Source organism: Salvelinus sp. IW2-2015, linkage group LG35 (assembly GCF_002910315.2).
Source record: "Salvelinus sp. IW2-2015 linkage group LG35, ASM291031v2, whole genome shotgun sequence".
NCBI classification, from domain to species: Eukaryota; Metazoa; Chordata; class Actinopteri; order Salmoniformes; family Salmonidae; genus Salvelinus; species Salvelinus sp. IW2-2015.
In genome coordinates this window covers 6,160,501-6,184,400 of record NC_036874.1, presented here as the reverse complement: position 1 = coordinate 6,184,400, position 23,900 = coordinate 6,160,501, and the positions used below count along the sequence as shown (strand labels likewise).

General features: G+C 46.5%; 1 protein-coding gene across 1 annotated transcript in view; it reads right to left on the bottom strand.

Annotated features, from left to right (window-relative positions):
• Positions 1-272: 272 nt before the first annotated feature.
• LOC111958657 (putative neural-cadherin 2) overlaps positions 273-23,900 on the bottom strand; it is a 79,524-nt gene continuing 55,896 nt past the window's right edge. Inside the window, 20 exon segments of the mRNA XM_070437330.1 lie at positions 273-2,495; positions 2,706-2,764; positions 2,767-2,849; positions 2,851-2,863; positions 4,679-4,932; positions 5,069-5,249; positions 5,735-5,999; positions 6,099-6,265; positions 6,369-6,549; positions 7,604-7,715; positions 8,747-8,874; positions 9,030-9,157; positions 9,913-10,127; positions 10,225-10,502; positions 11,231-11,466; positions 11,842-12,035; positions 14,339-14,432; positions 15,026-16,022; positions 16,138-16,767; positions 18,514-18,797. Of these exon segments, the coding sequence (XP_070293431.1) occupies positions 1,902-2,495; positions 2,706-2,764; positions 2,767-2,849; positions 2,851-2,863; positions 4,679-4,932; positions 5,069-5,249; positions 5,735-5,999; positions 6,099-6,265; positions 6,369-6,549; positions 7,604-7,715; positions 8,747-8,874; positions 9,030-9,157; positions 9,913-10,127; positions 10,225-10,502; positions 11,231-11,466; positions 11,842-12,035; positions 14,339-14,432; positions 15,026-16,022; positions 16,138-16,767; positions 18,514-18,797 (5,093 nt within the window). The 3' untranslated portion in view covers positions 273-1,901.

Below are 23,900 nucleotides of genomic sequence, written 5' to 3'. Positions count from 1 at the left end.
GAGGAGTGAAGCCTTACTGGGTTTGTGAGTTCTGGAGTCCATGTGTGTCCTGATCAAAATCACTGAACGACTGCAACCACATGTATACATGTGGTCCCGTGGTCCCGTGTGGCTCAGTTGGTAGAGCATGGCGCTTGCAACGCCAGGGTTGTGGGTTCATTCCCCACGGGGGGACTAGGTTGAATATGTATGAACTTTCCAATTTGTAAGTCGCTCTGGATAAGAGCGTCTGCTAAATGACTTAAATGTAAATGTTAAATGTAAATATACATTGTATCTATAGTTTTAGGTTAATATATGCAAACATAGCAACTGCAGTTAAGTAATATGGGGGGGAAAATGTAAGGGTGCAGTCGATAATTGGATCAAACACCAGCGTACAAAAGGCACCCCCAGTAATTTGAAATGTGGAGACAATGTGGAGACAATAGCCAGAAGGGATTTTATCAGTGTGTTTGTTAGGGAAGTGTTCCTGGTTCTCACTTTGTCCCCACTGTGCATCACAGTAACTCTACAGCCATGGAAAAAATGAGATATTTGTTTATACAGCTATACATAGGAGTTATCAAGTACAAAATCGTAAAGTGAAGACATTTTGGAGAGCTAGTTTTGGGGAGTTTCTGTCTAGCTACGGCAACAAACATAGATCCATTTCAATCAGATCATTTGTAAAATAATTGTCAGCAATGGAGTTTCTGTGATTGTACTGTTCRACTTTTCTTTGACTACTCAAAACTATTCCTCCCCACCCAAGCCCTCCCTGAATTTCCTGGCTCCTTTAGCACAATACATTMATCAGACATTATCAGGACACCGTGGGGTCATCCTGCCCTCTTGTTTCCAAGACGATAGGACAGGAAGTTTCAGAAATGATTGGCATCACACAACACCATCTCTGAACCAACATAGAGCTAGAAACAGATGAAAGGAGCACGTCCTTGTAAGACACATAAACACAGTGCACCACAAGGGCTGGGTTCATTATATCTATATTGGAGTATAAAAATATTTCCTATCTGAAACCCATCACTATATTCTATAATACACATAATTGATGCCAAGTGAAGGTTTCTCACCAGGCATATCAACAATGCTTTTACCGTTCTAAGCATTTTAAGGTTTGTACTTATTTTTGGGTAAATGGATTCTGCAATCAAGACTGAGAATCATCCACTAGTGCAATTAGACCGTGATTGAAAGGGAAAGTATTTGACAATAGTCTAGAGGCTCTAGAATCTCTTGCATATGAGTTACTCATAACTTCACATATCAAGGAATAAGCAACACGATTGACTGCTTTCTTCATCTAATCAATTTTCCTTTAGTTATATAAGGTTCCTCCTAGAGATYATATCTACCTCCTGCTCAACTGAAGAAGGTGAACTGCCCCTGTATAGGGCAAAAATGCTGTCCATATATATTCTCACAGGATAGAATGTCGTAAAGGAACAGATCAGAGCTTCTCCATTTGCCCGTTTCCTTGGCATGACTGTCTTTATCCAATAGAATGTCTGAAACAAAAACGTTACAATACAAAATAAATGGGTTCCGGTAACATATACATTTGACATATTAAGTTCAAAGTCCTTATAATGTARAAGAACAACATTGTCCCTGTTGGTTCAACATAATTTCAGAGCTAAAATAAATACAGTTTCAACACTTCACMGAGARAAATAAAACRRAATAAATAAATTCATCTCACTAAGACTTGTAATCCCTCTTCCAYCACATAAAGCTTCAGCAAACCTGTCAACATGAAGAAAAAATAACAGGAGGCAATTTTCTGTGTGCTTTGTTTCCCTTACAACCAACCAGCATTGRCACACCATACACAATCACTAGCAGGTACTAAGTCAGTCAATGTTGCAGTGTATGATGGGTTGTGGTTWATGAGTACCCTAAAAAGGGTGKGGCAGGTTGTCCTGACTATGGCTCCTCTGACTCTGGCTGTAACTCAAAGCGTCCCTGTATGTCAGCGCCAGCGCCGGTCGCTCGTACATTTCACTTAGAGCCTCAAACTTATCCCCCCAGTGGGATAGCCGGTCGAAGCTGAAGGCTGCTCCCTCCTCTTCCTCTGCTGTATCGTGGGAGATAGCAGAACCCAGCGAGCTGAGGCTACCGACCGGGGACCCGGCGCCCTCGATGCTCCAGACGTGATAGCTGTCCGGCGGGAACTCCTGACTGTCGTTGTCGGCCTCCCAGATGATGCGCGCCACGTAGCTCTTGAAGTCCATGGGGCAGTGGCCCACRGAGCTAGCATGCGCATCATTACTATCATTCGTATAGCTAGCATTGCTAGCGTGGTGATGATGGCGGTGGTGGTGGTGGGGGATGTGGAGGTAGGGGGTCCCTGAGCTGCAGGCTGAGCCAGCAGGGTGCACCTCCTCCTGGGAGCCCTGGGAGGACTTGATGAGGGGGGCGGTGGTGCAGGATGAGGACTGGGACAGGCTGGAACACAGGGGCCTCTTCAGCTCTGTGATGTCATAGGCATTCTGGAGGGATGAAATGGCATCAAATTAAAAACATAAGTATGAAAAATAATCTAGTTGGTCAACTTTAGAAATTGTCTCATATGAACAGCGACGTAGGATCCATTTCACTGTGGCATGCAATGTCGACCTGTGTGTGTGCGTTGTAATGTGTATGTGCATGGGTGTGTAGTGTATGTTGTGCTATATGTGTGTGTGTGGTGTGGTGTGTACTGGTCTGCTCTCCTCTCCCTCCTCGTTTGTGAGTTGAGGGATGTTTTCTCTGATGTCCTCCAGCTCTGGTGTTCTGCAGGGGATTTGTGGTGTCACGCCCTCTTCTGGAGACTTACTAGACTGCCCTTCTGGTTCCACATGTCCGGCTACCAGCACAGCTACAGACACAGGAAAGAACAGGTTCAGTCATTATAGGATGGAGAAATGAGAGATAACACTACTGGTACTTAACCATGCATCTGAGTGTGGAAGACCTATGCAAAACTATCTTTCAACTTCACGCTCTTGTTTCTGTTGGCCATCCGCTGTCCCTCAGGCAATCCCTACACTATCTTCCTCTCTCCCTTCATGCATCTCTCTCAAATCCCCTCCTACTCTCCTGCAAGTCTAACATCATGATTTTAGACATCACCTACCTTCACCTTTCCTCATTCTCGCTTGACATTCTAGTTTTAGCACTTCAGATGGTTTATCGTTCGGTTGCTTCTCCACTTTCACGCCTCTCCCATTTCCCTGGCATGGGGCTATGAATCCGCTGCGCGTCTGTAATGCAGGGGCGTCAGCGTTGCAAAGGGGCCCTCGGGCACTCCAGCCTGACATCACACAGCCGTACCGTCAGAGGCTCATACAAACCTCGCTACCTCACATGTCACTGAACGGCCTCTAGTCTCTAGTCTATTTCCCTGCCATCGCTTCTACATACATCTACAGTGAAGTTGGAAGTTTACATACACCTTAGCCAAATACATTTAAACTCAGTTTTTCACAATTTGACATTAATCCTAGTAAAAATCCCCTGTCTTAGCTCAGTATGATCACCACTTTATTTTAAGAATGTGAAATCTCAGAATAATAGCAGAGAGAATATTTTATTTCAGCTTTTATTTCTTTCATCACATTCCCAGTGGTCAGAAGTTTACATACCTCAATTAGTATTGGTAGCATTGCCTTTAAATGTTTAACTTGGTCAAACGTTTTGGGTAGCCTTCCACAAGCTTCCCACCAATAAGTTGGGTGAATTTTGCCCATCCCTCCTGACAGAGCTGGTGTAACTGAGCTCTTTTGTAGCCTCCCTGCTCGAACACACTTTTTCAGTTCTGCCCACAAATATTCTATAGGATGAGGTCAGGGTTTGTGATGACCACTCCAATCTTGATTTTGTTGTCCTTAAGCCATTTTGCCCACAACTGTTGGAAGTATGCTTGGGTTATTGTTCATTTGGAAGACCCATTACGCGCAAGCTTAACACAAGTACCACAGTATAAACAGCCCATGGGTGTTTATACTTGTTGTAGCATTGTTTGTAGGAGATGAATGGTGGGGTACCTTAGGCGTTTGGCAATTGGCCTCCAAGGATGAACCAGACATGGCGGAGCTATAATTTTTTTTCAGAGGTCTTGGCTGATTTCTTTTGATTTTCCCATGATGTCAAGCAAAGAGGCACTGAGTTTGGAGGTAGGCCTTGAAATACATCCACAGGTACACCTCCAATTGACTCAAATTATGTCAATTAGCCTATCAGAAGCTTCTAAAGCCATGACATAATTTTCTGGAATTTTCCAAGCTGTTTAAAGGCACAGTCAACTTAGTGTATGTAACCTTCTGACCCACTGGAATTGTGATACAGTGAATAATAAGTGAAATAATCTGTCTATAAACAATTGTTGGAAAAAGGACTTGTATCATACACAAAGTAGATGTCCTAACCGACTTGCCAAAACTATAGTTGTTAACAAGAAATTTGTGGAGGTGTTGAAAAAAGAGTTTTAATGACACCTAAGTGTATGTAAACTTCCGACTTCAACTGTAATTACACATCTATCTATATAGTGTTTATCAATGCTGCTAATGGACAGCATTATAATGGCTACTCTATAGATCTTTTTAAGCACGCTCAATGTTCCGTAAAAACAGCTCACTATATGAAGGGTGAAAGGTCATGTGAAGAGAGGGTTTTAGTCGCCCATATTTACCGAAGAAGACGAGCAGACACATGCTGATGACCAGGATGGAGCCCGGGCTGAGGGCGGCCATACGGTGGGCTTTCATCTGGCCCACCTCACAMCGCTGACCTCTGAACCCCTCGGGGCAACGGCACTGCCAGCTGTCGGGGGTCAGGGCGTGGCAGGTGCCCCTGTTACGGCAGGCTGAGGGTCCACAGGGGGAGGGTACACAGCGGTGGTGGCCTGATGTCTCGTCTGTCACCGTCACCTGCCCACCTGGACACCTGGGAGAGGACAGAGAACATGTTTGTTCTTYTAACTATGTCTGTGTKTCCTTAGCATGTGTAAGATTGTGTGTGTGTGTGAGAGAGTGCTTGTACGTGTTTAAATGTGTGTGTGTGTGTAGCCAGCCTCACACACCTGCACTGGTGTTTCCTCCACAGGTCCACACAGTAGAGGGGGTTGCGGCAGGGCTTGGCACTGCAGGCRTCTGAGTGACAGCCTGARGTCACCCCCCTCCGCTCCAACACTGTACTGAACTCTGTACTCTGACCATCCAGAGGGAGGGAGTGGCCGTTCAGCCTCACATCCCGCAAGCAGCCTGCGAGAGAGAGAGGGAGAGAGCCTTAATGACTGACAAATACTAATAGGATAACATTCTTAGAGATAATCAGAGATAATCAGAGATAACTGTTTTCTGTAATTGCTATTTCTAAGAAATGTATTTACCTTGGTAAAGTAAAATAGAGGGAAAAAAGGGAACGGTTGAGTAAATAAGATAGAACAAAATGAAGACAGAAAGATCAGTCAYTCCTTGACATGGACCTGTGGCTTATTGACCCATCCAAAGATACCAACACTGAGAGGTAGAGGGCAGACACACCCAGGGAGAGACAAGGAGAGAGGAGCTCATTACAGTGAAGAGGAGGGGAGGAGTAGAGACAGGATGAGGTGAAATGATGAGAAGAGAGGATGAAATGAGAGAGGAAAACRGGAGAATAGATTGAGACAAAGAGGAGACAGAGGAGAAAGAAGAAAGAATCAGTAGAAAAAACATGGAAAGGACAGAAGAGGAGACAATCTTACCCTGGAAGTCAGCAGATTGTCCCAGGGTTGGTCCATTTCCCAGCAGCACACTGGAGGGGTGCACTACAATCTCCCGCCTGTTCCCCATCCAGGCCCTGACCTCCCGCGAGCCACCACCCTGCTCCAGGCGCAGCGTGAAGAGGTTGTCGTGACGATGCAAGCTGGCGAGGACCCACTGGCCCCCGTCGACTCGCTGGCTGGCCAGGCGGAGGGAGTGGGCACCGTCGCCCAGGTTGGCACGCACCGACAGGTGGCCGTCTACGATCTGAGAGAGTGGAGAGAGGACATCAGCAAATGTAGCCACTTTTCACTTTCCAATTGACTAAATTGGATCCTGTGAGTGATGTTACAGCAGGGCACTGACCTCCAGGATGATGTACTCGTTGGCATCGCGGGACGTCATGGAGAGCAGGGTGCCAGAGGAGGAGCGCGTGCGGAGCAGGAGCTGGATGTGTGTACGACGGGGGCTACCTCCCCCCCTCAGCTGGTAGCGTAGCATACTGTCCCTGACGAAGGACCACTCTGGTAGAGCTACAGGGGAGAGAGGCGATATAGTTAATACTCTCTCTCACACACATTCACACACCAAAATACTGCTGTGAATAAGAACCAGTCCACCAGAAAWGTCACCTACCTATGTCACACTTGTGCCCGCTGTACCCGGGGTGACAGTCACAGCTGAAGGAGCCCCACTCGCCCAGGCAGGTTCCGTGGACGCCACAGGAGGGTCCACTTGCTGTCACACACACCCCGTCTGTCAGGCCACAGCCTGGGGAACTATCCAAGCTCTCCCCCGGAATTCCCAGGTCATACACCTCCAGAGAGAGATGTACATTATAGGTTAAATATCAGCTTAGAGAAACATAAAGAGAGCCCTCAGRGTCAGTTATCAACATTTCTGTTAGAAAGGGGCTTTATGTCAACAGTCTGAGCCCAAATGGATGCCATTGCTGCCCTGTGATCCTCTCATTTCACACCTCATGTCAAATAGGGCTTTATATGTTCAACTTCCTGAGCCAAAATGGGTATTACTGTTGCTGTATATACTGTCTGATCCAAAATGGTTATCACTCATGCTGTCCTGCTGTGCTCCTCTCCCCTAACTTTCATGTCAAACAGGACTSTATATGGTCAACTGTCAACCGTCTGAGCCAAAATGGCCACCACTCCATTCCCGTGTTCCCTCCCTTTCATATTTCCCAGCAGTGACGCAAAACCACACAAGCTAATCTGCTTTCAGGAATAGTTTATGGAGGAGATGTTCTTTTAATTTATTTCTTATTTGGACATTGAAATCATTTTTCGGCCTCAGTTCATAAGCTGTGCTCAAACGACCGTCTGTCCAACTCTCTCCCCCGGCACTCTCAGCCAGTGCCAATAGAAGACACACACAAAGAGATTGACACGCACGCACGCACGCACGCACGCTGCAGAGAGAAGTCGCAAAAGAGACAGAGAAGCTAACACTCTCCCAACTGGAAGACACATACACTGCCTCTCAAAACACTGTAGGAAAAACCCACTCACATAAACAAATGAATATTGACAACCCCATAGAGTAAACAGACAAAAAAAAGCATCTCTTCTTCCCAGGTATATTAATACAGCTGCCAGTCTCCGTCTCCTCACAGCTCTGTTCATAAACCTGTCACTATCAGTCTGATCGGATAGACAGCTCTGTCACTCTGATGGGGAGCATGAAAACACTGTGAGAGTGAGGAAAAGAGGATAGAACTACTAGAGAAGTGGGAAATAAAAGGTGGTGGAGGAAGAGGAGGTGTGACTTTAATGAAGAGGGAGAGAAAGAAAGAACGAAAGAAAGAGAACGCAAGGGAGGGGGAAAGAGAGAGGTTAGGGTAGAGAGGTTACCTTGCTATCGACCACCAGGTTCCTGAGGCAGCCAGTGAAAGCTTTGTAGCGTCTGTGTGTGGAGGTCTCCTTCACCCCACCCAGCTGGAGAGGCTGGTTCACATTCAAGAACCTGGGATGGGGAGGAGAGGGAGATAAAGGTTGGTTTCCATCCAACCTTTTTACACAAGCATAGTACATGTTGGATCAAAAATGTCATGACAGGCCTGATGGAAATAGAACATTTTTCGGTAAACATTCCAAATGTCGACAAAAAAAAAATGCTTTTTGTGTCGGTAAAATTAATTATACGAGAAATGTAGATAAAAACGCTTTTATGCACAAATATTGATATAATAACCATTATATTGAAGTAAACTTGGAGTCACGCGATGACATGTTTTGTAATCCTCCCACTACGACTCGTCGAGAAAGCATGCARTTTATTAGGCTACAGATGAAATAGGTTATGATGAACTTCACAGGGGGTGAAAGTGMACGGTGATGAGCTTGATGCTCCTTTCCAACAAATATCGAGGGTCTTATTCYGGTGACATGATGATCGATSCTTGGCTGCCGTTTGASAAATACAAATTATCTCGCTCTTTTGTCCATAATAATAATCTCATCATGTAGGCTAGATGTGCTCTCTAGTCAACAGCGTGCAAATAGTGCTATTGGCTAGAGCGCACATGCCAATACCAGAGTGGGCACACTCGCTATATAACAAAAAACATTTTTTGAGAGAAAACCATCAGTAGAGTTTAAAATACGATTGAAACCCATTTCACTTGTATTTTTGTATTCAGTACGTGGGAATTTGACCGCAAAATATATTTTTATGTGCACTACGTCATCAGTTGTTATTTTGCTTATTTTAGAATATTCACATGAAAATCTGTTGCCAATTGAATGAAACCCAGCTAGTGTTAGCTTGTGCATAACATGGTTTGTCAGTAGTGGTCTTCAGTGGTCTGTAGTAGTCTAGTGATCTTCAAATGGGTTGGTCTGTAGTAGTCTAGTGGTCTTCAGTGGTCTGTAGTAGTCTAGTGGTCTTTCAGTGGTCTGTAGTAGTCTAGTGGTCTTCAGTGGTCTGTAGTAGTCTAGTGGTCTTCAGTGGGTCTGTAGTAGTGCTAGTGGTCTTCAGTTTGTCCTGCTTCTTACCTCAGGTTGCCAGGGGTCTCTCCAGAAGCCTTGCAGCCAGACTGATCTGTCTCCAGCACCTCCACCACTAGACCCTCCACCTCATTCACCACTGCCCCCGAACACTGGTCTAGGATCAGTTGAACTGCCTGGATTAAACACATCATATAGCACCACCGTCACGTTCACAGTCAGGTCCTAGCTCAGTTCATAATGTAAGCATCCCAATGAGGATTCCCCCTTCGGCTATTCCCCAATCCCCAACCATTCCCTCCTCCCAACCATTCTGGGAATATGTCTGGACCTTTCCGTCACTGACGATGTCCAGGCGGTGCCATCGGCGGTCCGTGGCGGTGGATCTCGTTGGGAGCTGCAGCGTCAGTGTTCCCGATCCATGGCTGATGCTGAGGGTCGGAACGCCATTCCTCAATTCTGGAAGAGAKACAGGAAACAGGGATGAGGAGAGATAATCACTTTGAGGCTTGAGATCACATAACAGTGGAAACACATTCTGACTCTCCATCAATCAATCTAGTCATTTTCACAAACACATTCTTGGAAACAAGCCATTCTAGCCACCAAGCGCTTGAAACGGTCTGACTCACCAATATGCAGAGTTACATTGATGAGCCACCTTAATGTTGCATTAACAGTATGCGTGTGAAAGTGTGTATGACTACATGGTGTGTGACCTGACCAACCTCTGTGTTCTACACTGCTACTCAGTTGAGCAGCACCAGTGAAAAATGCTTCACTGCAATCAATTCAGCAGCCATGTTCGATTTGCTATCCCCGGAGCGGGGGAACTTGGAGCAGGCTCGATAATTACATAAATGAATGCGACGGGGCTACCAAACAGATTATGTAAGGCCTTTCTAAAGGCCAAACTGGACTAATCTTTTAGGGACATATAGGACCTCTGGGATGTGACATTAGGATTAGGGGGGACATGACTTGACATAAAAGCCACATGGCTTATTGGGACCTGAATATGACGCAGGCTTATGAGGATATGAGTTTGTCACCTCCACTAGAGGTTTGATCAAGAGTGCTGGTTGCCAGTCGATCCCCATATTGCTTACCTATCCACATCCAGACACCTTGAAAGTAGGAAGTAGGAGTAAGTGGGATGGACTATGGTGTGGTTGTTTCTGTTCAGGGCCTACATGTAGGCTGTCTGTTCTTACCCAGAGCGATGTAGTCCTCCTGCTCTCCGGCCTGGGCGGGGCCTAGAGGGCCATTGTAGAGCAGCAGCCCATTGGCTGACTCGGTTATGAACTCCAATGAGATGTGGCTTTGAAAGCAAGGCCTGATGGGAGGGAACCAGGCGTAACCCTGGCCGTGGAAGGAGTGCTTGGTCTGCTGGCACTCAGGTCCGTCAAACATGGGTGGACACTTGCACCTGAACGGCAGGGGAGAAACATTGTGAACGTGTTATTTCTAACAGCTAATGCTAACTAGCGAGAGCTATTGGCTCCAACTGTCTTTGACCGTCATACCTGTATCCCAGCTCGCTGTCCTGACAGGTGCCTCCGTTGAGGCAGGGGTTGCGGGGGTAGGAGGAGCAGGCCTGGTGCAGGCTCTCTCTGGCCCTGCAGCCGCAGCGTGCCTCAGAGGAGGCGGAGACAGACACCAGGGAGGTGTTCCCGGAGCTGAGGGCGGTGGGGGTGAGGCTGAAGGTGACGTCGCTGCTGCAGCCACCCGACTGACTGCAGTCTGTGTAGGGACACTCGTCTATACCCACCTGGGAGATAGACACACCCAGTGCTGCTTCCAACTGAGAGAGGAGGGGGGAGAGAAAGAGAGCGTCAGGCTGCCTGTCAGTGAAGTCAAATTGGTTTGAATCAGTCTTCATATCATATTCATATCAGTCTTTCATAGTCTTCATTTACAGCCAGGTGATGTCTCTGGATGAATTCATTCTGACTCAATCTGACTCCAATGGCTTAAAAGCAACTCACCAGCTCCACCCAAGCTTAACAGGCAGCAGTAAAACTGTCAGTGACACACACTCAGTGTATAAACAACTGCTTCTGGGCAGCGCAACACTCACTACAAAACAGTTTAGGATTTATGGACTAGTGAAGACTTTATAAAGACTGAGACGTTCTCTCCTGTCATCCCTCTTTTTCTCTCCTGTCATCCCTCTTTTTCTCTCCATCCATCTCTCTCCCTTTCTGTTCCCCCGGCACAAGCTTGGGTCACCAGCTGCTATCTCATGCCTTAAATGGATATGAAAAATTTACACACACCGCCGCTGTGCGTGTGTGATTAAGTGTGTGTGAGAGTTTAAATGTGTGCGTGTGTGAGTGATGAAATATGTATGTTGTTGAACATGGTGTCAGTGTGTGTGTGTGTTTAAGTGTGTGTGAGATTTTAAATATTGGTTTATTTTTAGTAGTGTATCACTGTGCGTGAGATAGTGTGAATGATTGTAACGTTGTCTAGTGTGAMGCTTTATGCGTATTCAGACTCTTATATGAGACTTGTGTATCCCATCTTTACCTTAGCTTTATGCGCCATCACATTGCCGTGGAGTTTCTCGGCCTTGAAGTACGGCGAGCCGTGGGCGGCGAACCACACGTTGATCTCGCGCTCACCCTGGCGGTTGCCATTGGCGACAGAGAAGACGTGGACGTTGTCCCGGTCGGTCTGGAGAAGCTCGGAGAGGAGACGACCCAGGCGGGAGAAAGAACTCTCCTGACCCGGTGCACTACTGAAGAACTGTTCCACTGTGATGTCTGTGCAACAGGATGGTGGGATTGGATGGTCAGGACACTCAGTTCATCATTTTGTAGTTCAACACACTACAAAGTGGAATGCCCCTTGCAAAACACTCCCCTGCCCAATGTTCTACAGGTAATGATAGAACAGATCAGTCGGATGTATGTAAATTCTCAGCTGGTGTCTGGGGGTGATAGGAACCTCGACCGTAGGGAACTATTAGATACAAGAAAGCCTGCCACACAGCACTCGGCATGCATGTCATCACACGTGACACGGTTACTATGGAAACATTATGACAGCATTAGCTCCTTATGGGCTGTGGTCAGTGACCACGAAAAAGAGTGAAAAGTGAGAATATTGGCTGATACACTAGGGTGCAAAACACTCACTGGACAGACGCAAAGAGCCGGCGTTCTGGACCGCCTCCTCGTCCAGCTCCATGACGACGACCTCTGCAGTGGAGGTCACGTCGGGCCAGGTCTTGTCGGAGACACGCACCTCGAGGCTGTAGGAACCCACCGGCACAGGGGCCCCCTCTCTGATAATCAACTGGCCTGAGTTGTGGTTCAGACTGAACAACCCGCTGAGAGAGGGAGGAGAGAGGAGGAGATGGAGGGAGAGAGCAAGACAGAGGGAGAGAGAAATGGAAGACGATCGAGAGAAAAGGGGGGTAGTGGGAATAGAAGTAAAAGAGAGGGAGGGGGGGGGTGAGAACAGAGCGTAAGAGAGATCAGCAGTAGTCCCCCCGGTGTTCATCCATGCAGGACTATCCCTGGCCTCCCTCCATGCTCACCATCTCACGTTAAAACACTGAACTGTCCAGGGAGACAGCCACATGCATTATAGATGGCTTCACTATCAGTATCAATGCAACCCCCTCTTCCCTACCTCTCCTCCACTCTACCAACACCCCTCCCTCCTCCCACCTAGCCCCCTGTTAACTCCATTTCTCTATTCCCTGCATACCCAGTTCAGTGTTCACTCTATCAAAAACCTATTCCCCCTGAACCTGTTCCCACAGCCTCTTGGGTTCCTTCTATGTCTCTCTCTCTCTACTCCCCATAGACACATTCTCACTACACTAACCCCACCAGCCCTACCTAAGCCCCATGTTAATACTGCAGAACTTTCTATCCTATCCTGCTCCTAAAGTCTACTTCTCACTTCTCTAACTTTTCTTACTCACATGTCCTTGTTCCCTCTATTACAGTCACTCTTCTCCTTCCCAGCTATCTACTCATATCTTCTCACCCCTTCCATCTATCATCCCTCTATTTACTTGGCCCCTGTCCACTCTGGTCCTTATCACTGGCTCAGATCATGACAAGGGAATGATGATGGTTCTGCTGTGACTATCTCCAGCTACCTCACTCTCTCCTCATCTCTCAAGTTAGAGGTCAATGCCAAGGAGTTCATCTGATGTCTTTCAAAATGTCTCTGTTTTTGAAGCTTCTGTCTCTACTGAAGATGGGGGGGACAAGGCATTTGTAACAATAGGGAACGCCCATGTGGACAAAGGCAGTACCGTATGTAAGCTCAGCTCTATAGAGCCTTTGTACAACTGGAGCAACATGCACATGTTTATGGCTGCGTTATTCTTTTAGCATCACGTTGTTTGATGGCACACCAAGGTAAGTACCCTCACACACTGGCCCACGATCAAAAATGGCTACCCAGACTATTCACATTTCCCCCTCCCCTCTCCACACCACTGCCACTCTCTGTTGTCATCTATGCATAGTCACTTTAATTAACTCTACCTACATGTACGTACTACCTCAACTAACCGGTGCCCCCTCACATTGACTCTGTACCGGCAACCCCCTGTATATATTGTTATTTTTTACTGCTCCTCTTTAATTACTTGTTACTTTTATCTCTTATTTTTATCTGTATTTTTTGGAACTGCACTGTCGGTGAGGGGCTCGTAAGTAAGCGTTTCACTGTAAGGTCTACACCTGTTGTATTCGGCGCATGTGACTAATACAATTTGATTTGATTTGAAARGAGATTTGAAATGGTCTCTCTCTTACATAACAATACATTCTGGTTATGCATGGCCCGTGACCTTCAGAAGTCAGGCCAAACGAGGTAATCAACTGAGCCATAAGAAAATTAAACCGGCTGGCCCAATCGAAGAGGTGCTGAGCTGTGGGGAGATGTGTGTTATGTCATCCCTCCCCGGGAGACCATGTTAATGTAATACATGAATGAATCCCTGTTTGCAGAGCTAGCCGGGGCAAACATGCAACACAGCACTTTGGAGACAGAAAACAAATAGGCTTCAAATCATCATCTACAGGGATGGCTGGTAGGTATAATGAGATGATCCATATAGTTTGGTCCTTCGAGATGCATTGGGATCTGCTGACTGGGGATTCAACATGGTAATGGCTCTTTCTTGCTCACTTTCTCTCTCTCTCTGTCATTCCTTGTCATCTTTTCGTGTGCTTACTAGCTCTCCCGATTACAGGTGTCTCATTAGAGGGAGAGGTGCTAGCAGCGTAATCAGCTTCTTTTCAGTGCACACCAAACATTGCACACCCATCAAACAAAACCAGAGCGTCGTTCCTCGCTTCACTGAGAATTTTCAATACAATTCTTTATGAAGTATTAATAATGGTGCTCCTGACAATTCATATCTCCCTTTCTCTCTCGCTTTCCCTCTCTCTCTTTCAATCTATTTCTACTTTCTCTGTTTCTCTTACACGGCCTGTTTCTCCTTCCCCTAACATTTCTCTTTCTCTCCTTTTACATTCTGTCTCTCTCTCTCTTTCAATCCCACACTTTCCTCCCCTCTTTTTGTACACTCTTTTGTCTTATACTCTTTTCCTCTCTCTTAAGTGGCCGGGCTTCATTCCAACTTTAGTGAGGAGATCAAAGTACCTGGGGGGTTTGCCTTTGAATCTGTAAACCTTTTCGCTCCAGTCATCACGGTCAGGGGATTGAACCTGTCCAAGCACTGTTGTGGGGAGAACACCTACGGGGGAAAACTCAGAATTAGGTGCTGGAAGACAACCCCACCCTGTGGTACACCTAAAGCTCTCAGAGTGAGAGAAAGAAAGAAAGAAAGAGAGAGGAGGAGGAGGGGAGGAGGAGGAGGGGAGAAGATAAGTTGGAGAGCATCACCTCGTTGGCACATATGGACACGGTTTTGAAAACACAGCAGGGGAAGTGCACACATTAGCATGCTAGCTCCCGTTTTCCCTCCAAAAAGCTAAATGGAGTGCTGTAATCCCCTTAGGCGTGAAATAAAATAAAACATGTAATGGCTCCTGTTTATATGCCTATCAAACCTGGGACTTAAGCTTAAGTAAATTGTTTGCTTCATGGCATTTTGGAGATACATGATGAATTCTTATTAGAAGGTTAATGTACTTTCATCTGGCAAAACATCTACAGAGAATGCACAAAAAATACATTACAGAAAACCTGAGTTTTTCCAGCAGTAACAGCAAGCTGACAGATGGCCTGAAATATTAAATAAGTGATGTGGGGCTTCAAGAGGCCGTACGCATTCAACTGTGACAAGTAGTGTTGTAACAACATCAGCAGAATACTGGAGAAACATACCCTGGTAGCTGTACACAAAGAAGTCTGTGTGGCCCGGAGAGTGGGCGTGGTCATTCCTGTCGCCGATGACAACCGTCAGTGTGCTGGTTGAGCTCATTGGGGGAGAGCCGCTGTCAATCATGAGAATGGGAAGACGGTACTCCTTCTGGCGTTCACGGTCAAAGGTTCGCAGRGTAGTCAGTGCAGCACTACCGTTGCGCAGGTCAGTCAGGTTGAAGTTGGTAGCATCGGAGGTTAACATCAGGAGACGGATGGAAAACGGTCCRSCATTGGGTGAGGAGTCACGGTCGGCTGCGTGGAGAAGCAGGGATGTATCGTTTATTCTCACCGCCTGGGGGGCAGCCATGTTTTCCCACACAATGGGCTTGTAGGGCACCTCAAACTCTGGCCCGTTGTCATTGACGTCCAGTACAGTAACCATGACGATGGCGGTGCCGGTGAGTGGCGGGCTGCCCATGTCGGAGGCTAGGACCATGAGTCTGTGCTGGGATACCATTTCCCGGTCCAGAGAGTCAGCCACTACCACCCAGCCTGACTGRTCCACCAGGAACTGCCCGTWGGGGTCAGACTCTTTGGCAATGCTGTAGGAGAAGCGGCCATTTAGTCCTGAGTCCAGATCGGCAGCGGTGACTTGAGCCACAATGGTGCCAACAGACACGTCCTCAGACATGGCAGGAGCCTCATAGAACTGTGGGAAGAAGACGGGTGCGTGGTCRTTGGAATCCTCCACCTGAACCAGGCAGTATGCCAGGCTGAAGAAGTCTGCGTCTTCYGCCTTYACAGTCAAGTTGAAYGTTCTCTCGTGGGGCTTTTCAAAGTCCATCTTCTTCTTCAGCCGCACCACACCACGCCGGTTCGCCTTGTCCGTCTCCACAAAGAACTTCCTGTCCTCGTCGCCTCCGACGATGCTGAAAGTGACCACTGCGTTCTCACCCTGGTCGCCATCGCTGGCGGAGACCGCCAGTACCTCGCTGTTTACCTCTAGGTCCTCTGTCACCTATTAATATTGATAACAAATTACATGAAAATATTGATAACAAAATACTCATCAAACATTTTACAGAGCAACAGTGTTGGGGTGAACATTTTGTATTTTGAGCAGGTGAACAAACCTGGGCATTGTAGACCCTCTGGGTGAAGACTGGTGGATGGTCATTCACATCTGACACCATGATAGTAGCCGTTCCAGTMCCRGACAAGCCCCCACCATCCCTGGCCTCAACCACAACCAGATAGCGGTCCTCCACCTCACGGTCCAGAGACCGTAGAACTGTACTGATGGTTCCAGTTGAAGGGTTGATGGAGAACAGATTGAGGTTGATCTCGTTGCGAACGTTCTGTACGATGCAGTAGGTCAGTATGGCGTTCTTGCCGGCCTTGGGGTCATCTAAATCCGCGGCCCTCATCTCCATCACTGAGGTATCGGCGGGAGAGTTCTCAGGCACGTGGCCAACAAAGCAGCCTGAAGAGTCCGGCGCCAGGCATGGGAAGACTGGTGCGTTGTCATTGATGTCATGAACTTCCAAAAGGACGTCAGCAAAGCCAGTGAGTCCCGCCCCTCCCTCATCGGTGGCCAGAACCAGGAAACGCCAGGCCGGGCGCTCCTCACGGTCCAGACGGCGTTGGGCGTAGATGCGGCCTGTAGACTCATCGATGGTGAACTCACTGTCGGCTCCCTGGCCGTGGAGTGAGTAGCGCAGGGCGCTCTGGTCTGCCTCCTGGTCTGGGTCGGTGGCTGAAACCTACAAACAGGAAACCCACAAAAAATGTTGCATTAGACAGTAGGGCCGGATAGTCTGCTGTGAATTCTTCTTTTCAATGAAGTTAACTATAAATATATAATTTGATTTAACCATTTCTGTTGATTTACGGATATTCTGCCTCTTCAGATTCCATCTGGTTCCAAAAATAGGACATGAAAAGAGCATTGATTGCAGCAGCCAATATACAGTCCGTTGCCTTGCAAAAAAAAGAAGACTATTTTCCTTGTTTTCCTCTGTAGATAATTAACCTGCCTTCATGTTATCTCTGTGTGAAGGACAAGCTCAGACACTTCCCCCCACATCTATCACCAGAACGCACAATGCAATTAAAAGTTAATAGATGCCAGCAAAAGAAGAAATAYACTTTCTTTMTTYCTCTCTTCYSCTCTCACCGGAGGGTTTGTTTACAAAAGCCTTTGAAAGTTTTTCTTTTTTTCTCTCCATTTCCTGACAATGCAATGAGAAGACAATATCGAGACACTGTGCGGCGTACGACAGCCAAGGCCAGGTAAATACTCATTTCAAATTGGATTTCCWATCTTTTTTCTTTCGGCAGRATTGTATTCATATACAGAGCGAAGGAACTTCGGGGAGGGGATGGCTGCCTGCCACACACTGGAAACTATTAAGTGCATTAGAGGGGAACCGAGTGCACATCAAATCAATTCCAMCTYCAGGAAAGSAGCCCTGGGTTGAATACTGTGACACATGCCTCYCTCTCTAGGATTACTTCCATGCCCTCATGAATCGTACTCCTTTTTAATCTGATTTACCTTGGCGACATGCACATACAGTATTAYTGGGAATWASTGGGAATAGGTGTGACGAAACTAGGCTGGGTACACAATGAAAGCCTAAGAAAAAGCAGGAGGCTCCACAACTATTTATCGTGGGTAAACTGTGGGTGCTCATGTTTAGTAGTATTAGGTATCAACACTTTAGGATAGGAGTATAACATCGGAGCATATTTGATTTCACACAATGTCCACATGTGCGATGAGTTACTGTATATATTATGTTACTTGAGAGGTGAAACCAAAGCCACATTTCCATCAATGGGTGGACAATGTCACTGCATTCACTTCCATTCTATTACATTTTTAAGACTGCATGTATAAAACAGAATTTCCTCACAGCAAGTTTAGCTTTATCAAAAAAGGCTTTCAAATATCAGTTGTCATACCCTGCTTATGTCGTTGTTACAAAGGGGCTATGTATGAATGACYTCTGACCTCCAGCTAAAGACAGGAGGCTCTGTAAGTTAATGAAACAACCTAATGGTGTAATGCACTGTTTATGTGGCTGTTATAAGAGGTAAACCAGTACGTAGGGCCTAGAGCAGGGATCATCAACTAGATTCAGTCGCGGGACGATTTTCTTCTTGAGTGGATGGTCGGGGGCCGGGTACATAATTACAAATCATTTTTAGACCGAAAATTGACAGAAGAAGCCCAAACAGATACACTTTTTGACTAAAACATAATAGTTTCAAACCTTGCTTACATTTGTATACGGGTGTCTCTCTAGTATGTGTCGGAATACTTGGGAACAGAGTTCCAAAATTAAAATCACTTGGAGCTGATTTCCTGGTGTTGAAAATAAAACATTTAAATAATTGTTTTGCTCAGAAAACTTGGGGAACCAAATAAAACCACCTGCGGACCAAATTCGGCCCATGAGCCGCCAGTTGGGGAACCATGGCCTATAGTATGTATGACATCTGACCTCCAGCACGAAGACGGGCAGCTCGGTCAGCTCCTCTGTGACAGCGGCGTGGTACTCTGTCTGGCCGAAGACGGGCGCCTCGTCGTTGCAGTTCACCACCTGGACCACCACTAGGCTCTCGTTCTCCCATTTCCCGTCGGAGGCCACCAGTCTCAGCTCGTAGCGTTGCTCCATCTCGTAGTCTAAATGCTGGGCCACAAAGATGGTGCCCACCTCTGGCTCCACGTCAAAGGTGCCCATGGTGTTGCCAGAGGTGATCTGGTAGCGGAGCTTGGCGTTGGCACCTGGACAAGGAGATATGGCTGTTTCAAGGTTGCTTTKATTGGTTAGACAAGGTAAAACTAGTAGTCCATGTTAGAGGAGGAGAAAGGAGGACATAGTTACAGACAGTATGACTATGGTATGTGTGTGCTCACTCTCACACACAAGCCTACAGGCTGACAATCTGCACACGTACAAACACGTGCCACACACGACGTAACACTTCCAACAGCCCTCCACACAAAAGAACAGCCCACCCAATACCCTCTCTGAGTCACACAATGCCATCCGACTATCAAATATTTCGGAGGAAAACATCAGATTCTCTCACAGTGGGCCTCATTAGACAGAATACAGAAGGCAGKGAGGGCTGGTCTCACCCACCCCCACCTCATATTTGTCTCAGGCACCACCCGTTCTCCTCCCTCCCTGGCCCTTCATGTCCTCAGTGTGTTCAGTTAAAAAGTACCAGTCAAAAGTTTGTACACACCTACTGATTCCAGGGTTTTTCTTTATTTTTACTATTTTCTACATTGTAGAATAATAGTGAAGACATCAAAACTATTAAATAACATATAAGGAATCATGTAGTAACCAAACAAGTGTTAAACAAATTAAAATATATTTGAGATTTGAGATTCTTCAAAGTAGACACCCTTCGCTTTGATGACAGCTTTGCACACTCTTGGCATTCTCTCAACCAGCTTCACCTGGAATGCTTTTCCAACAGTCTTGAAGGACTTCCCACATATGCTAAGCACTTGTTGGCTGCTTTTCCTTCACTCTGCGGTCCAACTCATCCCAAACCATCGCAATTGGGTTGAGGTCGGGTGATTGTGGAGGCCAGCTCATCTGATGCAGCACTCCACTCTCCTTCTTGGTCAAATAAACCTTACACTGCCTTTAGGTGTGTTGTGTCATTGTCCTGTTGAAAAACAACTGATAGTCCCACTAAGCGCAAACCAGATGGGATGGCGTATCACTGTAGAATGCTGTGGTAGCCATGGTGGTTAAGAGTGGCTTGAATTGTAAATAAATCACAGACAGTGTCACCAGCAAAGCACCCCCACACCATCACAACTCCTCCTACATGATGCGGATATCATCMGTTCACCTACCCTGTAGGTGAACGGACACGCCGATTGGAACCAAAAAATTATAATTTGGACTCATCAGACCAAAGGACAGATTTCCACCAGTCTAATGTCCATTGCTCATGTTTCTTGGCCCAATCAAGTCTCCTCTTCTTTAGTAGTGGTTTCTTTGAAGCAATTCGACCATGAAGGCCTGATTCACGCAGTCTCCTCTAAACAGTTGATGTTGAGATGTGTCTGTTACTTGAACTCTGTGAAGCATTTATTTGGGCTGCAATTTCTGAGGCTGGTAACTCTAATGAACTTATCCTCTGCAGCAGAGGTAACTCTGGGTCTTCCTTTCCTGTAGCGGTCCTCATGAGAGTCAGTTTCATTATGGTTTTTGCGACTGCACTTGAAGAAACTTAAAAAGTTCTTGAAATATTCCGGATTGACTGACCTTTTACCAAATAGGGCTATCTTCTGTATACCACCCCTACCTTGTCACAACACAACTGATCGGCTCAAACGCATTAAGAAGGAAAGAAATTCCACAAATACATTTTTAACAAGACACACCTGTTAATTGAAATGCATTCCAGGTGACTACCTCATGAAGCTGGTTGAGAGAATGCCAAGAGTGTGCAAAGCTGTCATCACGGCAAAAGGGTGGCTACTTTGAAGAATCTCAAATATATTTGTTTAACACTTTTTTGGTTACTACACGATTCCATATGTGTTATTTCATAGTTTTGATGTCTTCACTATTATTCTACAATGTAGAAAATAGTAAAAATAAAGAATAATCCTTGAATGAGTAGGTGTGTACAAACCTTTGACTGGTACTGTACATATTTGTGAATACTCTCACGCATGCATGCACACATCTTTCTAACTTCCTCTCTTCTTTTATCTCATTTATCCCTCCTATCCTCCCCTGTTATCTTATCTCCTCTTCACTCTCTCATTCCTCCTCTCTAACCTCATCCACTCTACCACTGTCAACCCTAATCAGATACCCCATCAGAAGCGGAGAGGAGAGGGCTAGGTCAGGATGGCGTTCCCGGTCTGGGAAATGGGAATAATGAGATGGGATCAAAGGAGTCTGAATCCTGACTGCTGGTGTCTGTCATGTTAGAGTGCTGGGTGCTCCATCTCGGAGCTCCACAGTGGGACCTTCATACTAGTCCTTATAAAGCTATGTAAGAGCTGAATAAGGACATGGTTGGGGTTCTACAGTAGTTAGGAGTCTGATGAGTAGAGATGTATGAAAAGGACTGTCAAGAATGCAGATGTGCACAAGGCTGGATGACTTACATTAAACATGACACATTCCATTCCATAAACAATCTCAATTTCATATTGTACTAGTTCCTGCACCAGTTTCCCACCCCCACACTCAGCCATATGCACATAAACACAAACACACACTGTTTCTCTCTCTCTCTCTCTTTCTTTTTCTCTTTCTCTCTCTCACAGACACACACATACCCACACTCCCTGTTTGCCTGCGTCTGGCTCGGGCCCTGTTTACCAGCACAGAGGAGATTTTAGGAGACAAACACCATCTGTGTGAGACATGTCGGGCCTTCATTACGACATGTCATGCTCCTATCGGGAGTGTGTGTGGAGGGGGCTTAAGTGCGCTGGCCGTCAAAGCTTCTGAGCACGATCTGCCGTGAGACTCGCCAAGAGGGTGTGTGTGTGTGTTGAGTGAGTGAGTGAGTAAGTGTGTGAGTGTGTGTTGGGTGAGTGAGTAAGTGTGTGTGTTTGTTGGGTGAGTGAGTAAGTGTGCGAGTGTGTGTTGGGTGAGTGAGTAAGTGTGTGTGTTTGTTAGGTGAGTGCGTAAGTGTGTGTGTTTGTTAGGTGAATGAGTAAGTGTGTGAGTGTGTGTTAGGTGAGTGAGTAAGTGTGTGTGTGTGTGTTTGTTGGGTGGCGGGAAGTAGCTCCTGTACTTTTGCCTCCGGCCGCCTCCCTAATGATCGGTCTGGCCATATGGTTACCCCCCCTCACTTAAGTAAGACTGGTGAGGGGGGCAACTGTGCACATCATGGGGGTGGAGAGGGGCCCAAGGGTTAAGTGGTTTCATCCTAAGCAAAGCAGGAGCTCCACTGAAGGCCCCAAAATTCTGATTAAGGTCACCAGCATATCCCTCCCACTCCACCCGCTCCATGCAGTGGACCCCATCCCCTACCCCAATCTGCTTACCATTAAGCTAGACAACCTATATCTGTTTACCATTAAGCTAGACAACCTATATCTGTTTACTGCCAAACCTTCAGCTCAACTCAACTCCAATGTCAACCTCAGCAAATTAAAATTGATCTTGTTAAAGCCCATCCAAAAGTTCTTCATTCGGCACATTTTCCACTTGGGATAGAAACCCGATCCTAAAAGGATGTCTGTCTGCAACAAAAGACGCTGAAACTAATCAGCTTTGGGGGGAGCGTTTAACAGGGGCCCCTCTATTCCCCACAGATCTGTTCCCTAATTATTTCAATTCCCCAACTTCCACTGGGAGTGTAATGGGAAAATATTGGGATTTCATGGAAAAGTGCCCTTGATGTGCTTTGAAATGAAATACACAGGGGATTGCAATTAGGAGGGTGTATATGGGCATCAGACTCAAAAGTAAGGATATTCTCATATGAAACAGATCTCTCCATGTGTTTGTCTACTTGACTATCTCTGTTGWGGAGTAGCATCCACCGTATGGTGGAACAGTGGTGGCTGGTAAAGCGAGGTAGCAGAGAAACCAATCAAATCAAATCAAAGTTATTTATATAGCCCTTCGTACATCAGCTGATATCTCAAAGTGCTGTACAGAAACCCAGCCTAAAACCCCAAACAGCAAGCAATGCAGGTGTAGAAGCACGGTGGCTAGGAAAAACTCCCTAGAAAGGCCAAAACCTGGGAAGAAACCTAGAGAGGAACCAGGCTATGAGGGGTGGCCAGTCCTCTTCTGGCTGTGCCGGGTGGAGATTATAACAGAACATGCTCTCTCTCTCTCTCTCTCTCTCTCTCTCTCTCCTCTCTTCTCTCTCTCTCTCTCTCTCTCTCTTCTCTCTCTCTCTCTCTCTCTCTCTCTTCTTCTCTCTACTCTACTCTACCTCTTACTTTACCTCATTTATCTTTCTTCCTTTTCCTCTGTTTCTTTTTCTTGGCTATTGTCCCATTTTCCGGGTCAGTCATATGTGTTGAGTAAGTCAGTTCAGTTCGAGTGTCCCATGTCTGTGCTGGAGTGACAGTGTTCTACTAGTCAGTGGTTGACTGTCACACTCCACAGCCCTGTGATACATACACACACAGCTTAGTGAAACAGTTCAGGTGAAATCACCTCAGTGTTCATTGGACCAGTGAAGCTTGCCTGCTTGCCTGCCCTGATGTCCATCCGCCTCTCTCATCACATCATCACACACTCCACACAACACACACACCACTGTCGTTGGTCCAGGTGTGCATGTGTGTGTGCTCTCGTAATAGGATTAGTCAATCTGACCTCCAGTTTATATTGGTCCCCTGCTCTTAGAGCCTCTCACCACCTGTCAACATCCACAAACCATAGAAGTTACAATGATGACACACACACAAAATATCAATGAAACAATACACCTTTATCATGCTAGTGGTGTGACAAGGCAATTCACATCTAATAACTCTCCATTACAATCTTCACTGAGGTACTTCATTGGTGGCTATACTGGCCTTGTCTCAGGATGGTAAGTTGGTGGTTGAGAATCCCTCTAGTGGTGTGGGGCTGTGCTTTGGCAAAGTGGGTGGGGTTATATCCTTCCTGTTGTGGCCTGTCCGGGGTATCATCGGATGGGGCAGTGTCTCCTGACCCTCCTGTCTCAGCTCCAGTATTTATGCTGCAGTAGTTTATGTGTCGGGGGTTTGGGTCAGTTTGTTATATTCTGGAGTATTCTCCTGTCTTATCCGGTGTCCTGTGTGAATTAAGTATCTCTCTCTAATCTCTCTTTTCTCTTTCTTTCTCTCTCTCGGGAGACCTGAGCCCTAGGACCATGCCTCAGGACTACCTGGCATGATGACTCA